The sequence below is a fragment of the Lineus longissimus genome, chromosome 1 (assembly GCF_910592395.1).
Source record: "Lineus longissimus chromosome 1, tnLinLong1.2, whole genome shotgun sequence".
Taxonomy (NCBI): Eukaryota; Metazoa; Nemertea; class Pilidiophora; order Heteronemertea; family Lineidae; genus Lineus; species Lineus longissimus.
This window is the reverse complement of record NC_088308.1, coordinates 19,785,093-19,809,496: the sequence shown is the minus strand read 5'-3', so window position 1 is coordinate 19,809,496 and position 24,404 is coordinate 19,785,093. Positions and strand designations below refer to the sequence as shown.

The 24,404-nt window shown below is 40.0% G+C and overlaps 2 protein-coding genes across 6 annotated transcripts in view; one reads left to right on the top strand and one right to left on the bottom strand.

Annotated features, from left to right (window-relative positions):
* LOC135490858 (dual 3',5'-cyclic-AMP and -GMP phosphodiesterase 11-like) overlaps window positions 1-16,826 on the bottom strand; it is a 52,807-nt gene extending 35,981 nt beyond the window's left edge. For all 4 annotated transcript variants that reach the window (XM_064776421.1, XM_064776429.1, XM_064776437.1 and 1 more), the window contains exon 1: window positions 15,440-16,826. In XM_064776421.1, the coding sequence (XP_064632491.1) occupies window positions 15,440-16,171 (732 nt within the window). In that variant the 5' untranslated portion in view covers window positions 16,172-16,826. The remainder of the gene's footprint in view (window positions 1-15,439) is intronic.
* A 2,172-nt stretch (window positions 16,827-18,998) lies between these two features.
* Window positions 18,999-23,607, top strand: LOC135490844 (SPARC-like). 2 transcript variants are annotated; one of them, XM_064776400.1, is made up of 9 exons: window positions 18,999-19,122; window positions 19,417-19,492; window positions 19,892-19,945; window positions 20,229-20,250; window positions 20,682-20,803; window positions 20,974-21,112; window positions 21,598-21,814; window positions 22,067-22,215; window positions 22,498-23,607. In XM_064776400.1, the coding sequence occupies exons 2-9, from the start codon at window positions 19,436-19,438 to the stop codon at window positions 22,566-22,568; spliced, it is 831 nt and encodes a 276-aa protein (XP_064632470.1). In that variant the 5' UTR covers window positions 18,999-19,122; window positions 19,417-19,435; the 3' UTR covers window positions 22,569-23,607. The 2 variants fall into 2 exon arrangements, with proteins under 2 accessions (XP_064632470.1, XP_064632478.1); XM_064776408.1 differs by having other exon boundaries at window positions 19,032-19,118.
* The last annotated feature ends 797 nt before the right edge of the window (window positions 23,608-24,404 follow it).

Below are 24,404 nucleotides of genomic sequence, written 5' to 3'. Positions count from 1 at the left end.
TATTGTTCTTTGAGAATAACTTACATAATTGCTCAAAGTTTTCTCCTTCACCCAATTCTTGCACAATCTTTCATGATAACTGCCAAGTGGACCATGTGGCAAGTATTGAAGACAAAAGTAATAGACATCATCAAAAGATTGCCATTCAAAGAAGTAAAGTTTCATCACCAATATTCCACTTAACAAGTGCTTTAGGTAAGCAGACCTACATTGACAAGCCATCAGCTGATAAAATCACCACCCAGCTAAAGTGAGAAAGGAAAATAACTTCGGGTATAAAGCAGTCTGCTTTTGGCTGGCTATCTCTTTGAGCAACCACTTTTAAGCTAAAGATGACACTAGCACCAGCTGTTGGAACATTCTTCAAACACCAAAACAAGCAAACTAATTCCTGGAGTAAACATGAGGAAGGGGAAATTGGGAATAGAAGTTAGGTGAAGTGATGAAGCAGAAGACTGCAGTGTTTGTACTAGAATTTCTTCTGAGATTGGTAAAAGTTTTCATCACCACACCAAAGATACATAACAGCTGAGTCACTGAACTGCATCTGGCCACATTTTCCCAAGAGTGTAGGTGAAGGAACTGACTTGACACATGGCCAAGGCCATGGTCGCAGCTGAGATACTAAACTGGTTCTGGCGAGACTTCAGCAAGACCTTGAATGAACTGACCAGACACATGATCAGGGAAAAGAAGCCGGGCAGAAGAGAGAGCAGCTACTTCTAATAAGATTGGCAAGCTGACCAGATGGACAGAGACATTTTGTTGCCAATGCTCACCAAATGTTCAGCAAGGACTGGCAGCCCTTGATTTGATTTCAGCTCATATGATAAGGGAAAGCAGTGTATGGCTTTGGAACATTTTGTAAAGCAACTTCATTTTAGCGAGATGACATTAAGTTTTCAACCATTTCATCATTGATCTATGTGGTTTAGACCTCCTGAACTGTGATCAAAGGTAGGCTAGTATATGTACATACTAGCCTACATTACATACAGCAGAACCTATAGCAGTGTAGGTTATCTACACTGTTAAATGCACAGCATTGGCTAACTTCCAAAATGAGTACGGTACATAAAACCTTACAAGCAACTACCTATTACTTTATAGCATTACCAATCAAGACAGACAGAACGAAATGCTACCAATAAAGACATTTTGTAGAACATGCTAAAGGTATAATTATAAATCCATGGTATAACAACCACTACAAATATTTAGTCAAACTATATCTCGAAATAAAACTTCTAATCCTGTATACTTAATCTAATTGGAAGATACACAGACACAAGATAGGTTTTACACCTGGCCATGAACCGGATGTTATGGCAAACATTGTCGGGATTATTTGATAGTTGTACGAGTGTCATAAAGATATCAATATAGATGGTCAAAATGTTATGACTTTACTCAGACAAGGCCAAACCAGGATATTTCATGACTGCCAAAACAGTTTGATTGTGTTGATTTTCACATGTTGGGATAAAGATTTGCAGACAAATGATCTTAGCGCCAAGGAATTCATCACCACTGTTGGACATGATGAATCAATATAGCACACTGTTCATTTTAGGAAGGCATTTTCTTCAAAATGAATTTATCAAAAAATCTATTGGTGAACATGTACAAATTGAATAAAATATTGGTAAAGTAGGCCAAAGTAGCGTGGAAAACTAAATAAATATTGACTGTAAAGAATAAACTCTCAACCATTTATATAAAGATTAGAAATGGCAAAAGAGAACCACAGGTATTTTTCAATTTAGGCTCGGTCAATATATGTATTTTTCTGAAAAAATGAATGGCAGAACACTTCGCAATGCAAATGTCAGCACCTCACATTGTATGCTTTGGTGAATTATATTGAGAGAGGGAGAGCATCACATGAGCGTTGATGATGCCACTACTTCAAATGTGCCACCTTTTGGCCGACAGAGGGGTATCCAATCATCCGATTTTATGTATTCAGCAACTTTTGAATAGGTCTATGACAAGCTAATGTTGATCTTTTTCCACTTGTCTGCCTGACAAAGCCCCCACTATATCACCGAAATCTTGTTTTTGCAACCAGTGACCTGAAACCAGTGAAAAGTATCACAGGGCACTTGAGGACAACCCAACTTACAATTACCAACGCAGTGTCACAAAACCTTTTTATATTGATCAAAATTATGATATTGACCAAAAATGGAAATGTCCTGATTGTTGACTGTGAATAAGGTTAAGAAATCTGCAGCAAATAGTGCACATGTGTTTACAAATGATAAACAAGGAATCGAAGCCACAACAACATATACAAAGAATCACAATAAAACATTGTGACCTATCATTAACCTCTAAATATAGTCTCGGGTATAGGTAGATAAATCACAGGAAACAGGAAATCAATGAAGAGATCAATAAAACGATTCACATGTCCTGAAAAACGATTTGACCCAGCAGGGTGTCGTGTCGACACACTGTATATACAATAGACATCTCCTGCACTATTAACATCAGCGGTGATAGATTTATTTTGTGGTAGTTAGTTAGCATATGTTAGTTGTGGACTCGATAAAATTGAGAACTATGAAAGGAATAATCTGGCTACATATCAATGGCTATAAAAACAGAAATATTGCTGCTTGCCATTATTAAACTGCAACAGCTTTTGTTGCATACAAATGTCAGTCATTCATATCAGTGAAATCTCAATTATTGTGAATCAACATCTGCTGCCAATGCATAGAATCCTATACCATAAAGCCCTTTATTTTCACGTCTCTTAATGTTTGTGAAAACATCCTTTTCAGATTCTGTTTCTATTCATTAGCCACGAATGGGTGCTTTTTCCATCACGCAATACCACTAAGTAAGTCTTCTTTAAAGCAAAAGTATTTTACCAAACATAAACCAAAGCTCCGATCATCATCATCGAAGTATACCTCTGGTTTTTTACAAGAACTAGCAGAAATAACAGGTGTCTTGACATGTAATTGAGTTGGCAGGGATACTCGTTTTGCACTTTGTCCTGAGAAATGCAATAGATCTGGAACGTTCTCAAAAGGTCATTCTCAGATGGGGTTTTTATCAAGTTCACCATTAATACCACAGCAACCTGTTATCTGGTCAGATATCTCATTACGGAAATCAACCAAATTCATGATTTCTGCTTCACACCGTTGCATTGGTATAATCATCTTAAACCCCTCCCCCTGATAAGTCCAATCCCTTCTTGATAACAATGTCCTGATTAGATAGGTCAAACTGAATGGAAATGACCAATTTGGGAACAAAACTAGTGTCCTTAATAGAGAGGTGTCCGCTAAGTGAGGTTTTACTGTATATGTGACTCATTGTCATTCCCTGAAAGAAAGGTAAAACGAATCTGGTGCCGTTAGTGATCCCAACAATCTACTGAGATTGAAAAATACGCCACATTATGTTGTGCGACAATGCTCGATAGCTATACCAAGAGGAGAAGGATAACTGGTAAAGGTCAACAAGACTGGGATGGGATTGTTACTTGCGGCGAGTTGCAGTAATCCTTGATCAATATTGGAGCAGACAACAATGTTTCTGTTGTAGCAGATGGATGTTATGAAGCATGAGAGGTTACGACCAGGTATCATGAAAAGGTATACATTAGGTTGGGGCCAATCGAAACCTATGATTAGGCATATTTTGATCAGATGTTTGGTCTTGTGGCACCAAAATCATATCTATGAGGCCAAAAACCCAACTCACACTTCATGAAGGAAACTAGCAGTTGAGAGCGAAAGAACTGAATCAGCAGATATCGTTTGAGAACTTCTCTGAGTCACATTTGACACCAAAACAGTTCACGTGTAATGATTGATATCTCTAGTACAGCACATTGAATCACTTTGATTAAAAAACACACGCCTAGGCACCAATACCAGCCCCATAACCTCTGTATTATGCATCTGAAAAATGGCAGATTTTCAGCTGATGCTTACATTCTTTGATAAACATGCAAAATATAGGAGCAGTATGCCAGCAGTGAAGTGTAAGCATAAAGAGTGCACAAAAAACTTAACACATGGGAGATAGTGGTTTTTACACTTTTCTATCAGTGCAGACAAGCTACTCCAAGGAACGCCATCAAAGCATTACTCGTGTTACTTCTTTTATCAGATTATCGAAGACATGCAAGTATTGTCAAGATGCTTACCATGATTATGGTGTAACACGATAGCGTGGATGACAGGTCTTACAGTACAGTATCAGGGAAGAGTGGAGGTACCTCAATGTCAATGAGAAAGGGTCAGCCAAAGAGGATCTGGTTGGACAATGGGAAAGATTCAACCGCTGATCAGCCTCACCGAAAAGTAAAGAGTGTGGTGCCACATAGGCAAAAGCGCAAGGTGATGATGATGATAACAAAAGGTAACAATAAAACAAATCCAGGATTCTTATCAGAGATGCTACATCATCAACCTTTTGCAGCGCAGAGGAATTGCTACAAAAAACTTTGGGGTTTAGACATTGTATTTTCTGAGGGAATATCTCTCCACGACAACAATACTGAATGAAACCATACCTGTTTCTCCACAATCAATACTACGTCATTAATGTTTCAAGTAACGACTAACGCTTTTAATCAACAAGCTATGTTCGAACAAGGTATTTTGTCTCATCCGCGGGAACAATTTCAATTATTCATCATCACAGTTTAACATTATAGGAACAGATTCAGAAAAATAATTCCAACTAAACATGTAGAATGAATCTTGGAATAGATGAACCATTTTGACGAAGAAGTTAGAAGTCTGACAAATATGTTTCATTAAGAAATATTCCAAGACCGGCCTAATCAAAGCTTAGCGTTTATCACTCCAGTTTCTACTAGGCACCACCAAGTGAAGAAATCCCGTCAGTTGATTTTTTTTTCTTTTCGAGATAAAGGCTTGGCTGTGTTTTCAGACTCACGAAAGTTGTAGTCAACCAGTTTTTGACACCACCACTATCACACTGCATCATGTTAGCAACATGAGCAGCTAACCAAGCACTCTATTATCATACAAACCAATGGTTTTGATGGCTCATTACATCTGACATTAGCGGGAACCTTCTCCTTTTACCAGCTAATAGCACCTGATGCTACAGTGCCATGGCCAAAGGTTTAGGGCTTGAAGGATGGGGTTCTATTAATAAGCAACACCATCAACACTGGTTATGGCAGGTACTTTAGACCAGACTTTAGAAGGGGACAATATGGAGCCTTGTTGAAAGGGTCCAGGACACTAAAGCCTGCACCACCATTTTCAGACAAGGGGTGTGATTTCCAATTCCATATTGAGGAGCTATCTAAATTCAAATATTTTATACCATGTGGAAGAGATATCATCGAAGTAAACTAAAAACCCAAGGTACTTGCTTAAGATTACACACTAATACACTACTTTCCAATCAGAAAAAGAATCACTTGACCAAATGATTGGATGTATTGAAAAAGAAGATTTTTGTACCTCCACTTGTGACAGGGCCAAATGATTAAAGACTGGCCAGAAGCTGGGATAGGTCACATCAGGTAGAGAACGACTCTCCCATGTTGGCCATAAACCACATCAATGTTTCATGACATGCAATTTGGCTTGACCTATCTTATATCAGAGTAAGGCAGGCTTGATTTATCAATCCAGAAGGGCAATTCCACACTTTATCAACGTAACAAGTGTTGACAATAGGTAGGAGTACAAAGGATGAGTTGGTTATGACGTTCAAGTTGATTCTTTGAACAATAAGAAGTTATCATCATTATGTAGTTTGCTTGATCTATGTATATCAGAGTAATGTAGGCTTGAGCTCTCAATTCAGAAGGATGATTGCTCACTTTATCAAGTTGTGCCTGGTGACAATATGGCGATATCAAACAAGCACAAAAAACTTTTACGAACCATAAAAAAAGTTTTTCCTGCATTTTTAAATGCCAGACAACAGCTCATTTTCCAAATTTTTTAGACTATATCAACAGCTATGTATGCTTTATCTATTAAGCAATTTACGTTAATTGATTGCACTTAAAACTACTTCATTGATCAAGCTGGACTATTCACAGTATCTAGGACAGATTTACGCAAAAGATATTTTCAATATCGGTGGCAAATTGTAGGCTCAGTGCCAATTATATGAAACCACGCTGGAAGAAATAACCGGTGACAGCATAATTGATTTAATGAGCATGAAAATCTACCTGATGATATGGAACGTTTTTGCATAATGGGGAGAGGTGTCATGTAGTGGGACAATAAATCACATCCATATTGACATTATAATTCCCACCAGTGTGGACATTTTGCAGGAAGATATGCCCGATAAATCATGAATAGAACATCATATCTTGGTCTAGGTTCATTCAGAAATGGTGAATTGGTACACAATACTACAAGTTGATTCCCTTAGTAATATTGGCTCATATACCTTGTCACACAAAACTTTGTGAGACCAAAAGGCTTTTATTTGACATTGCAATGCAATGGTATTACACTCTCCAAAAGTGTGAGTCGAAGTATGATCGGTCGTACAAAACTTGATGCCACTGTGGTAGTTCCATGGTATGCCAGCAGTGGGCTCCCAGTAATTATAACCTGACTGGGGCTTGGGCTAGATATCGAGTATATCGACATAACGAAAGGTCTGCACCCTTGTACATTTCAATGGCAATATTGCATTACCATGTACGATTACACATATCTGCATGTTCAATCAATGTAATCTTCATACAGACAGAACTGAAATCGATGAAAGAGAACTGGATATGTAATCATCAGGTTTCAATTGATGCACGCAGAAATCATATATCCTTTAGCAAAAATCTATCAGTTCTTGCCAATGTAAATCACAGAGTAAACATGCCGATCCATTATAATCACTTATCATGTTCAGCAGGGGCTCAATCGCTATCATTTCCAAAACTTGGGTGGGGATGCTAAAGTGCCATATCTGCAAAGGGTTCAAGCTCCGAAGGCAAATGTTTCTCAACCAGTATGATGTTTGCTGCTCTGCTGACAGACAATGCTGGTTACTGTTCAGAGTACGGGGAGGCCTGGGCCAAGTGCCTGGACTTTGCCATGCAAGCTGAATGAAATAACTTTGATGATATTTATTGTGTTAAAAAACTTTTTACTGAAGAGACGATCACTAACATTCAATGCTATTTCTACCAATATGCCAGCCAGGGGCGGAATCCATGTAAATGTAGTAGCAAAGAATCTATATTTCTACATTTAGAATTCAATTGGTATTGATTGGGAAGCCAATCCATTCATGTATCTATGATCATTCATAACAAATATCTTCCCAGGGATAGAGCAGACGATCACAGCGAGAAACTGGCATTCACTCTTTTGTAATAGGCCACAGCAGCTTGTGATTCAATGGCAAGTCACATTCTCACATTCATCAGTCATAGATACAGATTTTTGTGACATTCAATTGCCAATTCATGACTGACTTTCAAGTCCCTGGTTAGGATCTTTTGCTACAGAATGCTTTATCAATTTTCTGTGCGGATTCAGAAAGTAAAGAGTGCTTCAAGCCTTCACTGGTTCTTTTTGAAGAATGTATATTGGACTGACCCTTTATGAAAACTCAGAGGAACTGGTTACTTTTGAACACCCTTCATAAATATACAAGAAGAACAGAACATCCTTTTTGAATATACCGATGAAATTTCCCAGTAATCAAACAAGAACACCTTTATAAATACGTTATCTATATGGGGAACACCCTATATGAATATTAATGAGCTGGCTACTTATGGAACACCCTTTATGAATACATATGAAGGCCATTTCAAGATATCACACTCCAACAGCTATTAAAACAAGTGCTACTTGCTTCAGTGTGATATTTCTGCCACTTCATAACAATTTGAACTCATTTTATTGACTTTAATCATCAAATATTCATGGGCTTAGCTCCTCGAGGCAGTTGGGATGACGAATGGCCTGACGATACCGGATTGTAAATATTCAGGTTACAATAACCTTTATCCAAAAAATTTGAATTCACATGTTCATTTTTTATCATATCTCAACTTTCTCGAGTGCAGTAGCCTACTATCTATAAGCATTTTTTCCTTCTTCATGGCACAGTCCCAGTCACAATTGATACACACTGTTACGCGTAAGCTGCGCATAAACCTAATGGGAAAGATTTTCACCTGCCATGGATGTCTGGAGGAAAATCTGTCAGTCAAATGCAACTGTCTGAAGATTAATGTGTGATTTGCTGCTAAACTTGTTTGCACCAATTATGGCCTCTTTGGTTCCATCTTGCCCTTAACATTGGGAACCAAAATATGAGAACTTACAAATCGATGATGTTGGACTAGCTTTTGACATGGTTTTCATATCAAATACACTGAAGCAACCTTGAAAATGTAGGTAAATACTGAGGAGTATGTCAGTGCTTGGAATGTAATGTTTACACTGGGTAATCAACTCAAGGTAAGCTATGCTGGGAGAGATGTACATCAGTGTATGGTACAGTACTGGACAGAAGTAACCACCATTGCCATTGCCTTGCCGGGTCTATCTGGGTCTATATAGTGCTGTGCTAGAAACTGCAGTGATACGTTTTTCTGCCTAAGAGCAAATACATAACCACCTTGACAGCCGGCAAACAACTTCCCTATAATGCCACATGGGACGGACGTATATCCTGATCTGAGATTATTTTCACATCAGGATAAGCGGAAGTATTTGTCTATACATAGAGAGATATAAAAATCCTCACTCTACTCTACTCAGCATCGCGCATGTCGATGCCCACCATCCCTGAATGGTGCCAGTTAACACCAGATCAATACATCATTATCATTCAAGCCTTGATTCACCAGATCGATATAACGCTAGGATTGACTCGATTTGTGATTAGTGAATATATTGATAAGCTCCGCTAGACTGCTAATTGAGTCAGATTGAGGTTTTGTTGCCATCGGTGCAACACAATTGATTTGAAAATTCATTCATATTTCCACTGTCACATGGGAAGTTAAAACTAGTGTCATGGTATTTACTGTTAATATCTAGCTTTGTGCTTATATTTATTATGTTATCCATATACGGTTGGAATCTCATTGCAAAACGCTAAATCATCTTTTGCCAATTTGAGAAAAAATGGCTTAAGTTTGAGTCTGATCTATTTGGAAAATGGCATGACAAAAGGGATGTTTGTAAAATCATACTGGCTTGTCTGATTGCCAGAAAATAAGGCTGACAGAGAATTCTTCACAGGAAAACGACATAAGTTATGAACTCAATCATGAACTTTCACACAGACAAAAAATGGTAGCTTTACAGTCTTCCTAAGGTTTCTTCTGCACATTGTCCAGGCGTCTGCTAACACAAAATGCACTCTGGAGCATAAAATTCACTCTTGCCGTACAAATTCTGCAATAGCGTTCAATTTACTTAGTAATGCTAGAGCACTAGCACTAACAGAGATGTTTGTGGAAATAACATACTTATTCCCCTTGAATGTTGTGCCCAAGTTGAGTCACTTAGCCCTGCATGACCATGATCATATTGTTAAAAGAAACAGTAAATATTTGATTAGCTGTGTTAAATGGTTAAGGTTTCTTGGAACACTGTGCAATGTTTGTGCTGAAATATCAATAAAGATGGGGTCATCAATATTTAGAAGACAACTTGACAATCCATGATTTCTGGTATGATCTGCACAGGAAGCCAAGAAAGACACACATACTACATGAAGTGCACAGCAATGAATGCAGAGACAGGTCACAAACTATAGCCATCTCGGACCACAAAATTAGCCACTTCAGATGACAAAACTAGCCATTTCAGGCGGGTCAATAAAATGTTGGGTGTTCAATGTAAAAAAGTATGCTACTTCTGCATTATGGTAAAGGTCTATGTTTTCAATTCATATTTTCATTATTATCATCAATATTCATTATTTCAAAAAGTGTTTAACTGGCAATAAGCAAGAGCAGCCCACATCACTGGGAATGGGCAATACGTTTCTGCATCATGGCTCGGCAGTGAATGCTTATTGGTTAAGTACTGTCATGACTAGGCTCCTGGCCAAATGTAAACCCTCATGCAGTCATGTCAGCGTGTCCCGTCCCACAACCCTGGATAGCCAAAACTGTCTCAAGTTTATTCAGGGACTTCAAGTATGCACAATTCCCAGAGTTTTGCACCATAATGTAAATGGCATAACCACTTTAGGCTTATAGCGGCCTTAAGTGGTCAGATTTAAATTACCACTTCGGTGTTCATGTTGTTGAAATGCCACATTATCGTTCAGCTGTATTTAACACTGCATGACTACTAAATACTGTTAAAGTTTGCTCTGAACACCAATGTTTTTCCTTTGAGGATGAGTCTTAACTCTACTAATGAGAGCCTTTTCATAGAACCTCTTCACAATTAAGTCTTTCTTGCAATCTGAAAATTCAAACAGAAACTGCAATATGGTCAACTGGTCAACACACAAAGTCAACATTCTCAATTTAGATGCCATACCATCTTGAAAGAAGACGTCTCCGAAAGTCACAGTCGACGTATTAGTAAAGAGACATCTACAAGCACCTTCAGAAAAACAAACCGTTTAGCCTCGGTGTCTTCATATACTTAAGTACATTGCAATTTGGATAATGTGACGAGGATGCCAACTCATTCATCAATAGTGCTCTTATACTTCACTGAATCATACTCGACATTCTGTACAGTTGTGCGGGATATGGCTCAAGCGTCTCCTTATTACTTTAAATGGACCAATAACTCACTGCCACGCCCAAGAAATACAATACCCTGGAATACTTCAAAGATGTAATCAAATGAGATCTGCATCATGGAGAATGATAAAATAGAAAAGGAGGCGGAAAAAATTCTAGTTCCTTTGCTATTTTTAGGGTCAGATACAAAAGCTCACAAAATGCTTTCAAGTAATTCTGGATACTGACGAGCTACAAAGCCATATGTTATCGCACCACTCAAGAAGTTCTTGATAGTGCTTCAAAACCAGCCGAGATCAATAATTGTTTACTGAAAGCAACTTGTGGACATTCATTAGCAGTTTTGAGACATGTCATTTGACAACACTATATTTTCTTGGGTGTGGCCATATTCCCCTCTGAGAGAACAGCAATTGGTATTGGTGCAGCAAGAAATGTGTAGCCAGAGAGCATTTGAGAGAACAGCAATTGGTATTGGTGCAACAAGGAAAGTGTAGCCAGAGAGCAAATTTTATTCTGCTTCTATCATAGTGAAAGATGAGGAGATTTAGTATTGATCGCGATCATCTCACGAGACTAGAGTGGCACCCATCTGGATCGAGCGCGGGAGTGACTGAGTTCAACAATCCAATAATAGGTAGTGTATCTTTACTGCGCATTCAGTTTGACCCATTTTAAACCGAATTGAATGCGCATTCGGCTAAGTGTGACGCGATCGGCTTGAAAGCGATTTATTCTAAAATACCTTGGTACCGTAAAGTCAACTTTTAAATGGAAAATGCATAAGCCTCGTTCTGAGAGTGGAGTGTTTTGGACACGCAACCAAGATGCTCTACCAAAGTTCCCTCGGGTTGCACTAAAATGTGGAAACCATGCACACAGCTCACTTCAGAAGTTTGAGGCTCTCAAAACACTGCTTTAAACACAAATCAGCCAAGGAAGCATCAACCACCCTAAGTTTTTTAATGAGCACTACACATATTTGCTGAGAAAAACGCTCCAAATAGCCCATTTGCGCGGATTTTAGCATCACTTGAGCGAGCCGATCCGGACTTCCTATACGCGCTGCCGTAACATAATGTAAACAATGGCGCTACCGGCGCTCCGGGCAGGCGATGGATGGAATCTGCCAAATTCGCACATATTCAAGTTATTTCGTGGCCTATCTTTTTAAGTTTGAGGTATTTTAGAATAGAAATTGAACCCTCGGCTTCGGACCTTGGTTGAGTTACCAAGACACTCTCGGGTGGAGCTAAAATTTCGTCCAAACCCTCGCCTGTCGGCTCGGGTTTGGACTGTATTTTAGCTCCACCCTCGAGTGTCTTGGTAACTCAACCAAGGTCCTCCGCCTCGGGTTCAATTCCTTAAACCAAACCATTTTCTGGAGGGCGCTCTCTGGAAAAACAGTTTAAACTCGCCTTCAGTGTGAATGCAGAATTCATGTTGCAAACATTGTGATTTTGTTAAAAATTTGAGGCCCTCGCTCAGTTTTCTCTGCTCACCCTTCATCCAGGTTATCATCTCGTTTGTACGAAGGTAGCAGCAATGTAGTACTGCAGGAATTTGCACCTATACATGTATAACCGACAGCAGCAGAGGGAAGATGCCAACAATGAGGTGGATGGAATTGCAGAAGATATGCAACCTATGCTAATAGTGGCCGCAACTGATGTACAGTTTGCATGCACTATCTGATGTTAGAAAGGCGCAGAAAAGCTTTAAATGCACTTTATTACATGTACTAAACTGATTTTGGCCTCGAACCTTCGACCTTCTGTTTGCGAGGCAGACGCCTTAACCACTAGGCCAATAAGATCGGTATATACACTACTATATACATCATGCCTTTGCTGACTTCCAATCTGGTTCACTTTATCCAATCACCTCCATCATCCTAAGGTAATTTCACCTGATTTCATTTACACATAACAAGGGTAATGCAAGAAAAACATGCGCCAAGGGGGTTTTGACGGGAAAAGATCACAAATGGCTTTTAAAGAGAAAAAGGAGGAATACATGGATTATGGCAATGCAGTGGTTGCCATAGCGATCACGATAAACACTAGCGGGCAGAGTGAGGTATATGCATTAGGTGTAGAATGAAGAAAGGTTGAACAAAGATCTTTTTCTACACCATTTCCTTTTTTTCTTTGAGAATGACCAAATACGAAAGGGCAATGCAAATGGAACCGCTATCCGTTGCTAAGCTAAGCAATATTTATCACATTTGCAAACAATTTTGCCTACAGTTAATTGTATTGTGATCTGGTTATTGCTCGATTACTATAGTTGCGTGTACTTTTTGGTGGATACAAATCTGAACCCCCTAACACACTGTAGAGGCCTACATGATCGTATGCAATCGCAGCCTAAAAGGTCAACTGTTTTTTTTCCGCGACAGTGTGCAATAATTCAGCGCAGCAGAACTTAGACAACATAAAATGCGGACGCAACAATGCGTCTGTCACCACCCTTACAGGTTGAAGCATTTTATTGAAAATATAAGCGTTCAGAAAGCCATTATTGGTTCCTTTTGGACCCTAATAGTGATATAAAAAATTATGATGTTACATTGTTATACGATTGCATTTTACCAAAGATGATATCATTTATTATCACTGGTACCTCAGAAAAGCCTTCAGCATGTATGTTCAGATAGTAAGACTTTTAAAAATATTATCAGGTTCGACGACTATGTGAATGTGATATCTTTGACACAATGTTTGCCATTTATCAACCTGATGACATTTCCTGCTAGATTACGGAAACGGACAAAAAGGTCAATCAGGTAAATGACTTCATGACCGTTGGGCAACTTGTGCCGTGGTCACACTGGGGTTTTAACACGAATTGAATTCGAATTAAAACGTTGATACGTATTGGGGCGTCACACTCAATTCGGTTCATACCGATCTCAATCCGCTTTAACCAACACGGTTCTTAAACCGAATTGAATGCGAATCAGCTAATCCGAATCAACGAAACCGTATTGAGATTTCAAGTGTGACGCGCTTGATACGAATTAAGGTTTTCGATCGCACTGCGCATGCGCCCGGTGCATGGAAAGTGACCTTTGACCGCGGGAACCAGTGCTCCGAACTAGTTAACTGATGTATTTAAATGATCTCATTAACTCAAATGGTTTTTCGTTATGCCATAGAATAGGGAAAAATCAACTCCCTTGCACGTGACTTGCATTTCCATTTCCTGGCAAGGTATGTTGCCGCCGGTTCGTTGGTCAAAGGTACGCTGGTCAGCAACATCGTCGCGGCGGGGTTTTCCCCGGTTTTGGCCTCGTTTTCGAGGGCGAGGCCGGGATTCTCCGCATTTAGCGACGGTGGTGTTGACTCGCTGAGGACACTCCTCTTTGACCCGAACTTTGGCAATAGGCATGGCCGGGAGATGGAAATGGTCAAGCACCTTACGCGATTTTAACTTGTTAATAATGAATGTGTGATACTGTGATATTATATACTTATATGTTTTGTACTTGTAAATTTTATTCTCCCATATGGGAGGTTAATAAATAATAATAATAATAATAATAGATGGCGCGTCGTTAGTATGCATTGAGTGTGGCGTTTTAAACCGATTTGAATGCGTATTCGGGCCAGTGTGACGCGACCGTTCTGAAACTGGATTAACCAATTCGTATTCCGGAGGGCGCTCTACGGAATTCGGTTTCAATTCGCATCCAGTGTGAACACACCATTGGTGTCACCAAAACATTGTTTATGTATATCAAATGACCATGTGCATAATATCTCTCATTTCTCAATTTTTAATCCAGGGTTTATTAGGTTGTGTGTCAATTATCACATGAATTAAATAAATAGTCATTTCATAACGATGATTGACAAGACACATGTGGTCCATGAAGGTTTATACTAAAGGCCCATACACTGCTGATAGGCCCTCATACAACTGGCTGGTTAGGCACCTCAGACCCGCTTACAGACTTGAGGCTCCCATTGTACTTAGGCCTATAAAAAAGAGGTCAACTTAAAGCCGATGGTAGATGCCCCACACAGTAAAAGCAGTAAAAACACCACTCACAGTATTAGTGATGCTCTCAATTATCAAAATCGGATACATGGTCTATGATTTAATTGAACTGTTTGTCAATATATTTATTGATACATAGTCCAATTGAAAGTTAAATAAGAACATATAACTTGATTAGAAACCCATTTGGGCTAATCTGAAATCACTTTATCGAATAGAATACAAATGATAATAAATAAGACACATCACATGAGATATCATGATCTGATGAAGTATCCTTGAATGATACAATTGAAATCACACTCTTGACAGATGGAATTAACAGACAGAAAAGACATGCTTTTAATGTTTTTGTAGACAGGCATGTTGTAGTCAGAATGGAATAATCATATACATCCTATCAATCATGAATGAAAATGATAACCTGGGTCTTCCCTTTTGACCTTTCCAACTGACCTCATTCTGTTGTGATGATAGTGCAGTAAAGTAGTAAATGACCATCCTTTTACCGCAGAATGGTTTGTGAAATACATGCTTTCAGTGTAGTTTAGAAGTAGAACAACTCCTTGTTGTGGGTAGACCTTCTGAACCTCATGGCCCTTTTTGTTCTCTCTGTAAGGTACGATGTAGTGAAGCTGATTATTTTTCACTGGTAGCCATGCGTGCACCAACACTCATGAATATGAAATGAGAAATTGATAAGAACTTTGTGCAGTTACCTACCTCATATGCATCAGGTATGTTGAGGGATTCCCCTGTTTTGGCAACTGTTCCAATAATCCCCGTTCCCCAAGGTATCCGAAGCTCAGTGCACTTATCCAAACATTCCGAAAGCGTTGAATCTACAGTCACGTCAAATAGTTTACTGGTCAGGCAGCGGTCCGCCGATCCCTTCTCTCCTTGGACGAGAAACAAGGAACATCGGTCGGCATTTACAAGAATACTAACATTCTGTAAGATCTTATGGCAAAGACTTGAAACATCCAAATCATTGCATATATCAATGACAAGTTCATACATGAGTTCCCTCTCATCAAGGTGTTTCAGTTCACTGCGACGCTTTCGCACTTTTGCCTGATCAGACCCAGTTGGACTTTTAACACTAGAAGCAAGGAATGTTGGCGTGCCATCAACAGTAGATACCATTGGTTTCAGAATACCGCCACGGTCGAACTCTTGAGCAGATATTTTTCTGACTGGGGTATTGGCCCCTGAATTAGTCCTAGAGTTCGACCCGCTGGAATTACCCTGTGCGTTTGCAACGTCACTTTGGCTTGGTAGCCCGGTTTGCATTGCATGCGAAATCAACCATGCATCAATCATGGTTCTTGTAGCCTTACGGGAAAAGTAGTCATGCACGAAGTCTGAATGATCATCCAACCATTGTTCACACCTGTCATATTCCTCATTGACAGGGGGCTGCCTGTAATCCAGGGCTCCTAATTCTAAATCCATCTCGTTTGGTCCAGTCAGTAACCGTCCTCGTCCCCTCTTCAACCTTCCTGTCAGCCTAGGCGAACGCCGTGCTGACGTCTCACGTTTTGGCTCCAGCTTGCTGGCGTCAACTGTCAAGTCTTGCCAGAGTGCTGCTACTCTATCTTTGAATCAGTAATGAGCTCCTAACGGCCAAGCCGTCCAACGACAGCAAGTCTTTACAAACCTCCTCTTGCGTAAAATGTTTAATCAATAACAAATACGGAAGTGTATAATATGAATTGGGGACTGTGTTAAGCATCAGGCCGGAGAATTTACTCCTACTTGTCTTACACAGTTGTCACAAGAAATTTGCACTTCAGCGGGAACTTCCTGAGGAACAAGATAGATATGAAGCATGCCACACCTCCTCTGTTACTGTCCACACTACTGTACTGTCAGTGTGTATACTATAGTGTTGTGTTGTGTGTGATTGATTTTGGAACTGACAGCATGTGTCACGATTCCATGATTTTAATCCACTTTCTAAGGGTTATATCCCATCATACTCTACCAGATCTAAATTGCATACGAATAAGCTAAACTTTAAACGTCATTTTGGTCGTTCCTTTCGCCGTTTTTTTCCAGAAAACACAAAAAAATCCTCTTACATCAATATCACAGCTGACAAACTATTCCGGAAGTAAACCTAACCTAATAGCTTACTAAAGATTTGTAACGACGTGTGCTATTGGTCAAAAGCTATCGTCACGTGACTAACCAATTAGATCAACCACGTGTTGTCAATAAAGCATGTTAGTTTCAGGGGCGAATCCAAGGGGGGGGGGGCGAATCCAATGGGGGGGGGGGGGGGGGGGGGGGGGGGGGAGGGGGAGGGAGGGGAGGGGGCAGGGGCGACGGGGGAGAGGGAGCCGCGCCCGCACCCCTCTTTTTCCTGCCGACTTGAAATAGAGGTTTTCCTCGTGCTGTGCTCTAAGCCCAGCGGCCCCCTAGCTCAAATATATATGTGTTTATTAGCTATTAGATTATGCAAAAAGTACTGAGTATCCTGCAAATCGGAAGTACTTGTATGTGTCAAATTGACCGACTCATGTCTGTTAGTACTAAGTACATACTCTCCGAAGACAGTCACAACCCTACAAAAAATTTGTTTGCTCCATCGTAAAATAGCAACCCTGGCCCCATGCCCTTTCATTGGCGTTATAATTAACCCATGTGGGGTGTCTTTTTGAAAGTCACAAAACCGACCAAAGGGGTAAAGATTTATTGGTGGCCATAGTCTATGATAGACTGTCCTACCATCCAGAATTATTACAACCAGATTGTCCTACAAATCGGTAGTCCTTTCCAACTCTTGTCCCATCAAAATCCCAAAACCTTTCAAAATACTAGAAACCCATATGAGGTGCCATGCAAAAAACCAAACTACATTTATATCAATTGGATATTTAAAGATGATGCAACTAGTAGTCACAATTTTGCCAGCACCTCCTATCCACCCTAAGTCACAACCAGGTCCTCACATCAGACCATAGACCACCAATTCGCCTCCGTCCCATCGCATTTCACAACCTTACTGTTTGAATCAGGCAACAATGAATGCACAATCATTCCTTTGCACTGGACAATAGACACCATATCCTAATTTTTGTGCACTGAAATTCTGTCTACACCGTATATTTTATCGTTGCATCTCTGCCAAAAGACATTGGCAACCCTTTGTCTGATAAAGACTCCTGCGGACTACTTCTCCCACAACTGCTGCCATGGATGTCACAACTTGTCTGCTGTTTTAACCAAGTCCCCAAACTGTCCCTTAATGCAGAAGACTGGCTGTCACCAGTAGACAATTGTCCACCGAACACGGTCTCCTGTTTATTTATAAATGATGCTAGGTGGTCGTTTTCAAGACCTTCCGTTGCACCTATATACCAAAAGACCAAAATACACTTGCGACCCTCTGGGTATAGACTCGTGAACAACACTGCTCTCCCATGATTATGCACTTGGGGCAGGGCCACGTTGACGACTGCTACTGTCGAGCAAGTCACAACCCACCTTCATGTTATCAAGTCTCCCCAACTGTTCCAGCCATGTTGCATATCTTCATCGCATAATGCAAAGGACTGGCTGTCCACCGAACACTGTCTCCTGATTTTGAACAACTGTCATGTCTGGTGGTCTGTTTTCGAGACCTTGCGGTTGCATTTGCCAAAAGACATTTGCGACCCTCTGGGTATAGACTCCCATGAATATGTCCTGACAAGAGGCCACGTTCATGACTGGCGCCTAACTACTGGGCATTGCAGTAAGCCTGGTTATGGTTGACATATACTAGGTGCATATGCAATCTGTGATGGGTATTTTGCTGGTTAACCAACTATGGTTTATTCTCCCATCCCTGTGTCGCCGTTTTATGGTCCCCTGCCTTTCACCAGTGGCCAAGGCACTTTTAAATTTAAAGCAGGGCGATGAAACCCTGCCATTTTTAGACAGCCCGCTTCTGCCATACCTTTCCAGATTTTTTGCTGAAACACAGGGGCAGGGACCCGACTGTAAATATATCATGGCCCTGCTTGCCCCTGAGAGATTTACAGCCACTTCGGGTATAGAAGCCACCAAAACAGGTGCTTCGCCAGGAAAATCTCATAAGGAAAGTTCCTGGAGTAGGTTCAGCCGCACTGAGGAGAACTTTTGTTACAGTGTCAAAGACATCAAACTGCACAAGGGGTTAACGCCTACTGCTGTACATTTCATTGCTCCATTGTATGTTAATGGTTAATGACTACGTGGCATACTTCTTTCATGACCCCAGTTAATTATCTCCATCTCTTAGACATTTTATGACCTATCTCCGCAGTTGAAAAAAGCCTGGGCATTTGCAACCATAATTATACAGAAGAGATTCTGTAGTTTGACTGGTACAGTTGTGTCCGCACCTCACCAGTGCCGTCAAGGAATATTCGGAGTAGGTGGGTATTATAATTCTATTAATATTTTGTGATTTTTCAGGGGGTTACTGGCTGTAACAGAAATACATATGCTAGGGAATTGTGAAACACCAACTTTGGGAGGTTTCAGGAGTGCAAGTTTATTTCTTAGGAGGATGGAGAAGGGGTTAATAAATCTAAGCCACGTAGAAAGTTTCATAGCCACGTCGTAGTTGGTTATTGTTCTTCTTATTAGCCTGATTAGCGTTTACTGTATCCTGTTTGAATTGACGATTTAGTGATCAAGGAGTTTTGTTTTGTGCTTCTTTGTTCTAGGAACTAGCTGTAGGAGACAATGAAGCTGTTATTTTGTGGTATCTGCCTGTTCATGGTAGTGGGATGCTTTGCTCAGGTAGGTAAATCTAAATGATATACCCGGGGATCTACCGCTCATCAATATTTTATTAATGAAGGGCATAACCCCTCATCTCCAGTTCCTGTCATCTTAGGAATTAAGCCTGCCACAAAATATTTATAATTTTACATTTTCCCTCAAGTCTAATCTTCTAGTGTATGCCACATCCATCCTCAAGTCTAATCTTTTGCCACTGCATTCATCCTTTAATCTAATTCAACATCCATTCCAACATCAAACATTGGAAGATAGTCCAACTCCATTTAATGACATATATCCATCCCCAGCTTGGTATCTTCCTCTGTAAAACATTTTCTCAAGTCTTACTCCAAAGTCAAAAAGCATGTCATTTCTGTTAAATTTCTGACCTACTTAATCTCATATTGTCTGCTGTAGGATGATCGTCCAACAGATCTACCAGATGCTCCTCCAGTAGAAGAAAGCCCTGAGGTAATTTCCCTAAAAAATAATACAAATACTCTGTAAAGGGCGTCACTACAGTGAAACAACGTGCAGAGAAAATGTGGTAATTAACCTAGGAAAAAATATGTGGCACGGTCTACTCTCTTGTCTCGCACTGTCAAGTGGGATTTGGTCAAATAAATCAAATTTGATGATAGAATTCTAATTTCGGGAAGAAAAAAACATGTCTGCGTTGTGCAGCTGCTAATGGCATCCAGTTATCTTGTATCATATTCACTCCTCATTAATTCATTGACAATATCATTTCCAGCCAACAGAACCACCTTATGTAGGTAAGTACTCCATTCCTTTCCAGTGCTGCCATCTTAAACAAAGCAGGGAGTCCCTAATCACATAAAACTGTTCGTAAAATTGAAATACTTGCCCCAATCTGTTCTGTTATATTGCAGCAAGTAATGATTAATCAGTCTTCTTAATCTTTCGACTTACACTCAACCCCCTTAGAGGAGAAAATGCGCTCCGGAAACCAAGTCCTTAAAGTCAATAGGGAACACTGGGAAATGAAAAAGATATAGAGTCTATATCTTTTTCTGTCCGGAAACCAAGTCCTTAGAGTCGATAGGGAACACTGGTAAATGAAAAAGATATAGAGTCTTTATCTTTTTCTGTCCAGAAACCAAGTCCTTAGAGTCGATAGGGAACACTGGGAAATGAAAAAGATATAGAGTATATCTTTTTCTGTAAGTGTGATATCTTGTTGCAGATCCATGTGAGGGTATAACCTGTGAGAAGGGCCAGCTATGTCAGGATGATGACAAGGATGGAAAGGGGGAGTGTGTCTGTAATACGTACTGTGACCCTGTCCCTGACAGAAGCAGGTACCAGGTAGGTACTCCTTCATGTTTAAAAGATATTGCGCGTGCGTATCAATCCATGAATGAAGGCAGGAAGCGGACTCAGAAGCGAGGATGTGCTAAAGTTAGACCATTGTTAGTTTATTTTAATATCTTTGAAGTCCCTGTAAAATGCTGTGAAAGTCTTCTCTCTGTCTCCAGTGTTGCAGTAACCAGGGCGAGACATTCCCCAGCCTATGTGCCCTTGAGCGTGACCGTTGCCTTTGTGAGAAGGGACATGCAGACTGCAAGAAGAGTCAAAGGAAGAATGCGGAACTTGCCTACTATGGAGCTTGTAATGGTAAGTAGCCCTACGTCACAATATTTTTCTGTCAAATGGTCAGCCCGTACATCCGGCTCCTGTGAGCATTTCATGGAGTGCAAACCGGAGTTGCTGACGAGACAGTGACTTTGTCTTTTGCAAGGGAAGAGAGCCCATCACAAGCTTCACAACAGGTTAGCATAAAGTGCAAGGGAATTTGTACCAATTTTAGCTCCTACAGCAGAATTTCTAAGCTGGGTATACCTTACTTCACAAAGAGTAATACCATAGTTTTTCTAGTTCAAGGACTTGTTAGGTGAATGAGATTTGTTTCCGAGCAATCACATTCCCTTTTTCCATAATGAATGGTAAATGCAACTGGTCCCATTACAGTTATGGCATGGGTATCTATGGGACAATTCTTAATGAACGAATTGTGCCTTTAGTGGAGTATGGTATGTTTTTCAAGCACCCAGTCAGTCCTTGTCTCAAATCAATTCTAAAGGTATACTGTCTCATTTTAGCGAACAGGCAAGAGTGTACGGATGATGACATGGACTTGTTCATGGAGCGTATGTTTAGGTGGTACCCACTTGCTCTGTATGACAGGGCCCGTGCTGGCACGCTGACCTTTGCTGAATTATCCCTTGCTCGCCGTGTGGCCCGTAACAGTGACATAGAGAGTCAGTACTCGCTCTCTTCTCAGTGGCTTTTCTGTAACTTTGATGCGGACAATGATGGGTGAGTAGTGTGCCTTGAAAGATTGATTTTAAGACATTTTTGACAACAACTGTTATTGGCACTCAAGAACACTACATCTGAGAGCAAGACTGATATATCTAGCCAGCTACCATAGTAAAGTAGCTAATTCCAGTGCCATTGGATGAATAATCATGGAATTTGTTCCAAGTTAGTCTTTTTGTCTATTTCTTATCATTGCCCCAACTGAATAATTGACAAAAAATGATAATTCACATGTTCTTCACATTGCAGTAAGGTGACCCGTGATGAGAGTTTGATCTTCACAGCCCAGCTCCAGCCCTTGGAATCTTGTGCATCCAAGTTCATCCTCGGTTGCGACACAAGTGGCGACAAGGTGTTGGCATATTCTGAGTGGCAGAAGTGTCTCGGTTTGGAAGGTGGTAAGTTTGCCTTTGCATCATTCTTCAGATATATTTCAGTTCTTGAAATTATTTTTTCCCTAATAGCACAAAAGCAAATATGGAGAAAGTTTCAGCTCATCAGTATGCATAATAACTGCACGACGGTATTGTGTGTGCATGTAACAGTATTTTTATTTTCCTGGACCACAATTACAAACGGCGTTCCCCTTCAATACACAGATCTCTACCAGGGAGATGATACATCTATTTCATGACTACAATACTCGTAGCTGAGAATTACATCTATTTTGCTTTTTTCAGATGAAATGATTGACCTCTGTGCCGACCTTGCCAGAGAGAACGGAGACAATCCAGAGGCCAAGAAGAAGTAAGGTGTCTGAAGAAGGAATTTAACCTATTTTGGATTTGTACAGGATTTGTGGCATTTCTTGCACAATATTTTTGTACGACCTGCATTTCTACTTAACTCCGCCTTTTCCTTTTTTTTCCAATCGAGGGATTTGATGATGTCTATACATGTACATGATTTATAGTATTTACCTGAGGAATTGAAGGTGCACTTCAATTTTCTGAATTGCGGAGTGCCCGCCTATAGAGAGATACAGGTTCCAATGGAAGTTTGATTAATCCTTAATCAAGTCATATTATGCCCTCATTGGCTGCTTTATCAAATCAATAGTATCAAAAATATTGCTTGTTATATATAATAATTCTCAAAATTTGTATCAAAAACAGTACTTCTGATCTAATTTCATTTCAAAATTTGTGCTATGATGAAGTCATTCACATTTCAGATTCTTGAAAAGGATTTTTTCATCCAAAATGTATACATATATGTAATGGAACAGCCTGGGTGCAGACAGAATTGGTGCTACATTTTGTAAATTTCCTCAATATGAATTTTAATTTGAAAATCACAACGCAATATGGTGCTAAATGTTCATAAACTTCAATTATTTTGTCATTTTAAAACTGGATTCAACAGAACAGTGTACAGCATTAAAACACTATTCAAGAACTCACATTTCATTTTTTTCTCTTTATTTTTATGTCCTCAGTTTAGAGAGGTCACAGCACGCTCATGAATATCAATATAATTGCACCTCGATGTCCATAGCAGCCTGTATTTAAAGCATGGAGTGCTTATGTTGTTTTGAGGGGCAAGCATTACTATGAATCCAGATTGAATGTATTGAAACTGTTCAATTTGTGATCTCTCACACATAATCAGATTTCTGAAACTCAGATTGGTTGCACTTGATAAGATTTCAAAATGATGTCTACAAATATTTTAAGTGAGAACATGGTTCAAGATGATTGTGTCGAGAGTCAGAATAACATTTTTTAACAAATCAATCCTGTACAGTGAATAGAGGTTCTTTCCTCCTCGAATAAAAACAATAAAGCACACCTTCAGACTTGTTGAATTAATGGTGGTTGGCTCTGAAGTCCCGAAAAGAATATCAAAATGAAGTGGAAGAGAATCTGTCAGCCATCAAACTCAATGTGGAAGCTCTCTGGCATGGCAAAACCTGTGAATGGGTACATGGCACCCATGAGTCTGTTGCAGGCCTCATTGAAGCTAAGGAGACGTCAACTGAACTAAAAGTGACTTGCACAATCTTACAGAAGTGTAATGGGTATGGCGATTGGATAACGAATATCATGCTTAAGCCCCTAGGTTCAATACCTCCAACAACTGTTGCAGAAGGAAAATGTGTCTCCTCAACACCTTCAGCGCCGAACCACGTAGATCTGCGTTGCCCAAATCACCCCTCTTTGAACTGGTTATCGGAGTCTCATGGACTTCATGAAAGAACTACGCCATCGCCATCTTCAGGGCAAAGTAGGAACTGAAAAGACCAAATGATCTTTTCAGTTCCTACCTTGCCCTGAAGATGGCGATGGCGTAGTTTCATAAAGTCAACGAGACTCTGATATAAACCAGCTCAAAGGGGAGGGGGATTTGGGCCACGTAGATCTACATGGTTCGGCGCTGAAGGTGGTTAGAACCAACCTAAGTCCATAAACTGGTCCAAAACACACCATTAGTTACTCTGTTGCCATCGTTGCTCTGCTGGCAAAACAAGTTCATTTACCAGATGCCAGACTTCACAATCTCAAGGAATGTACAAACAATACTTTTTAGAGAAAAAAATTACTAGGAATTTTTATTTTCAAAACATGTGCAGCCAGACAAATACAAT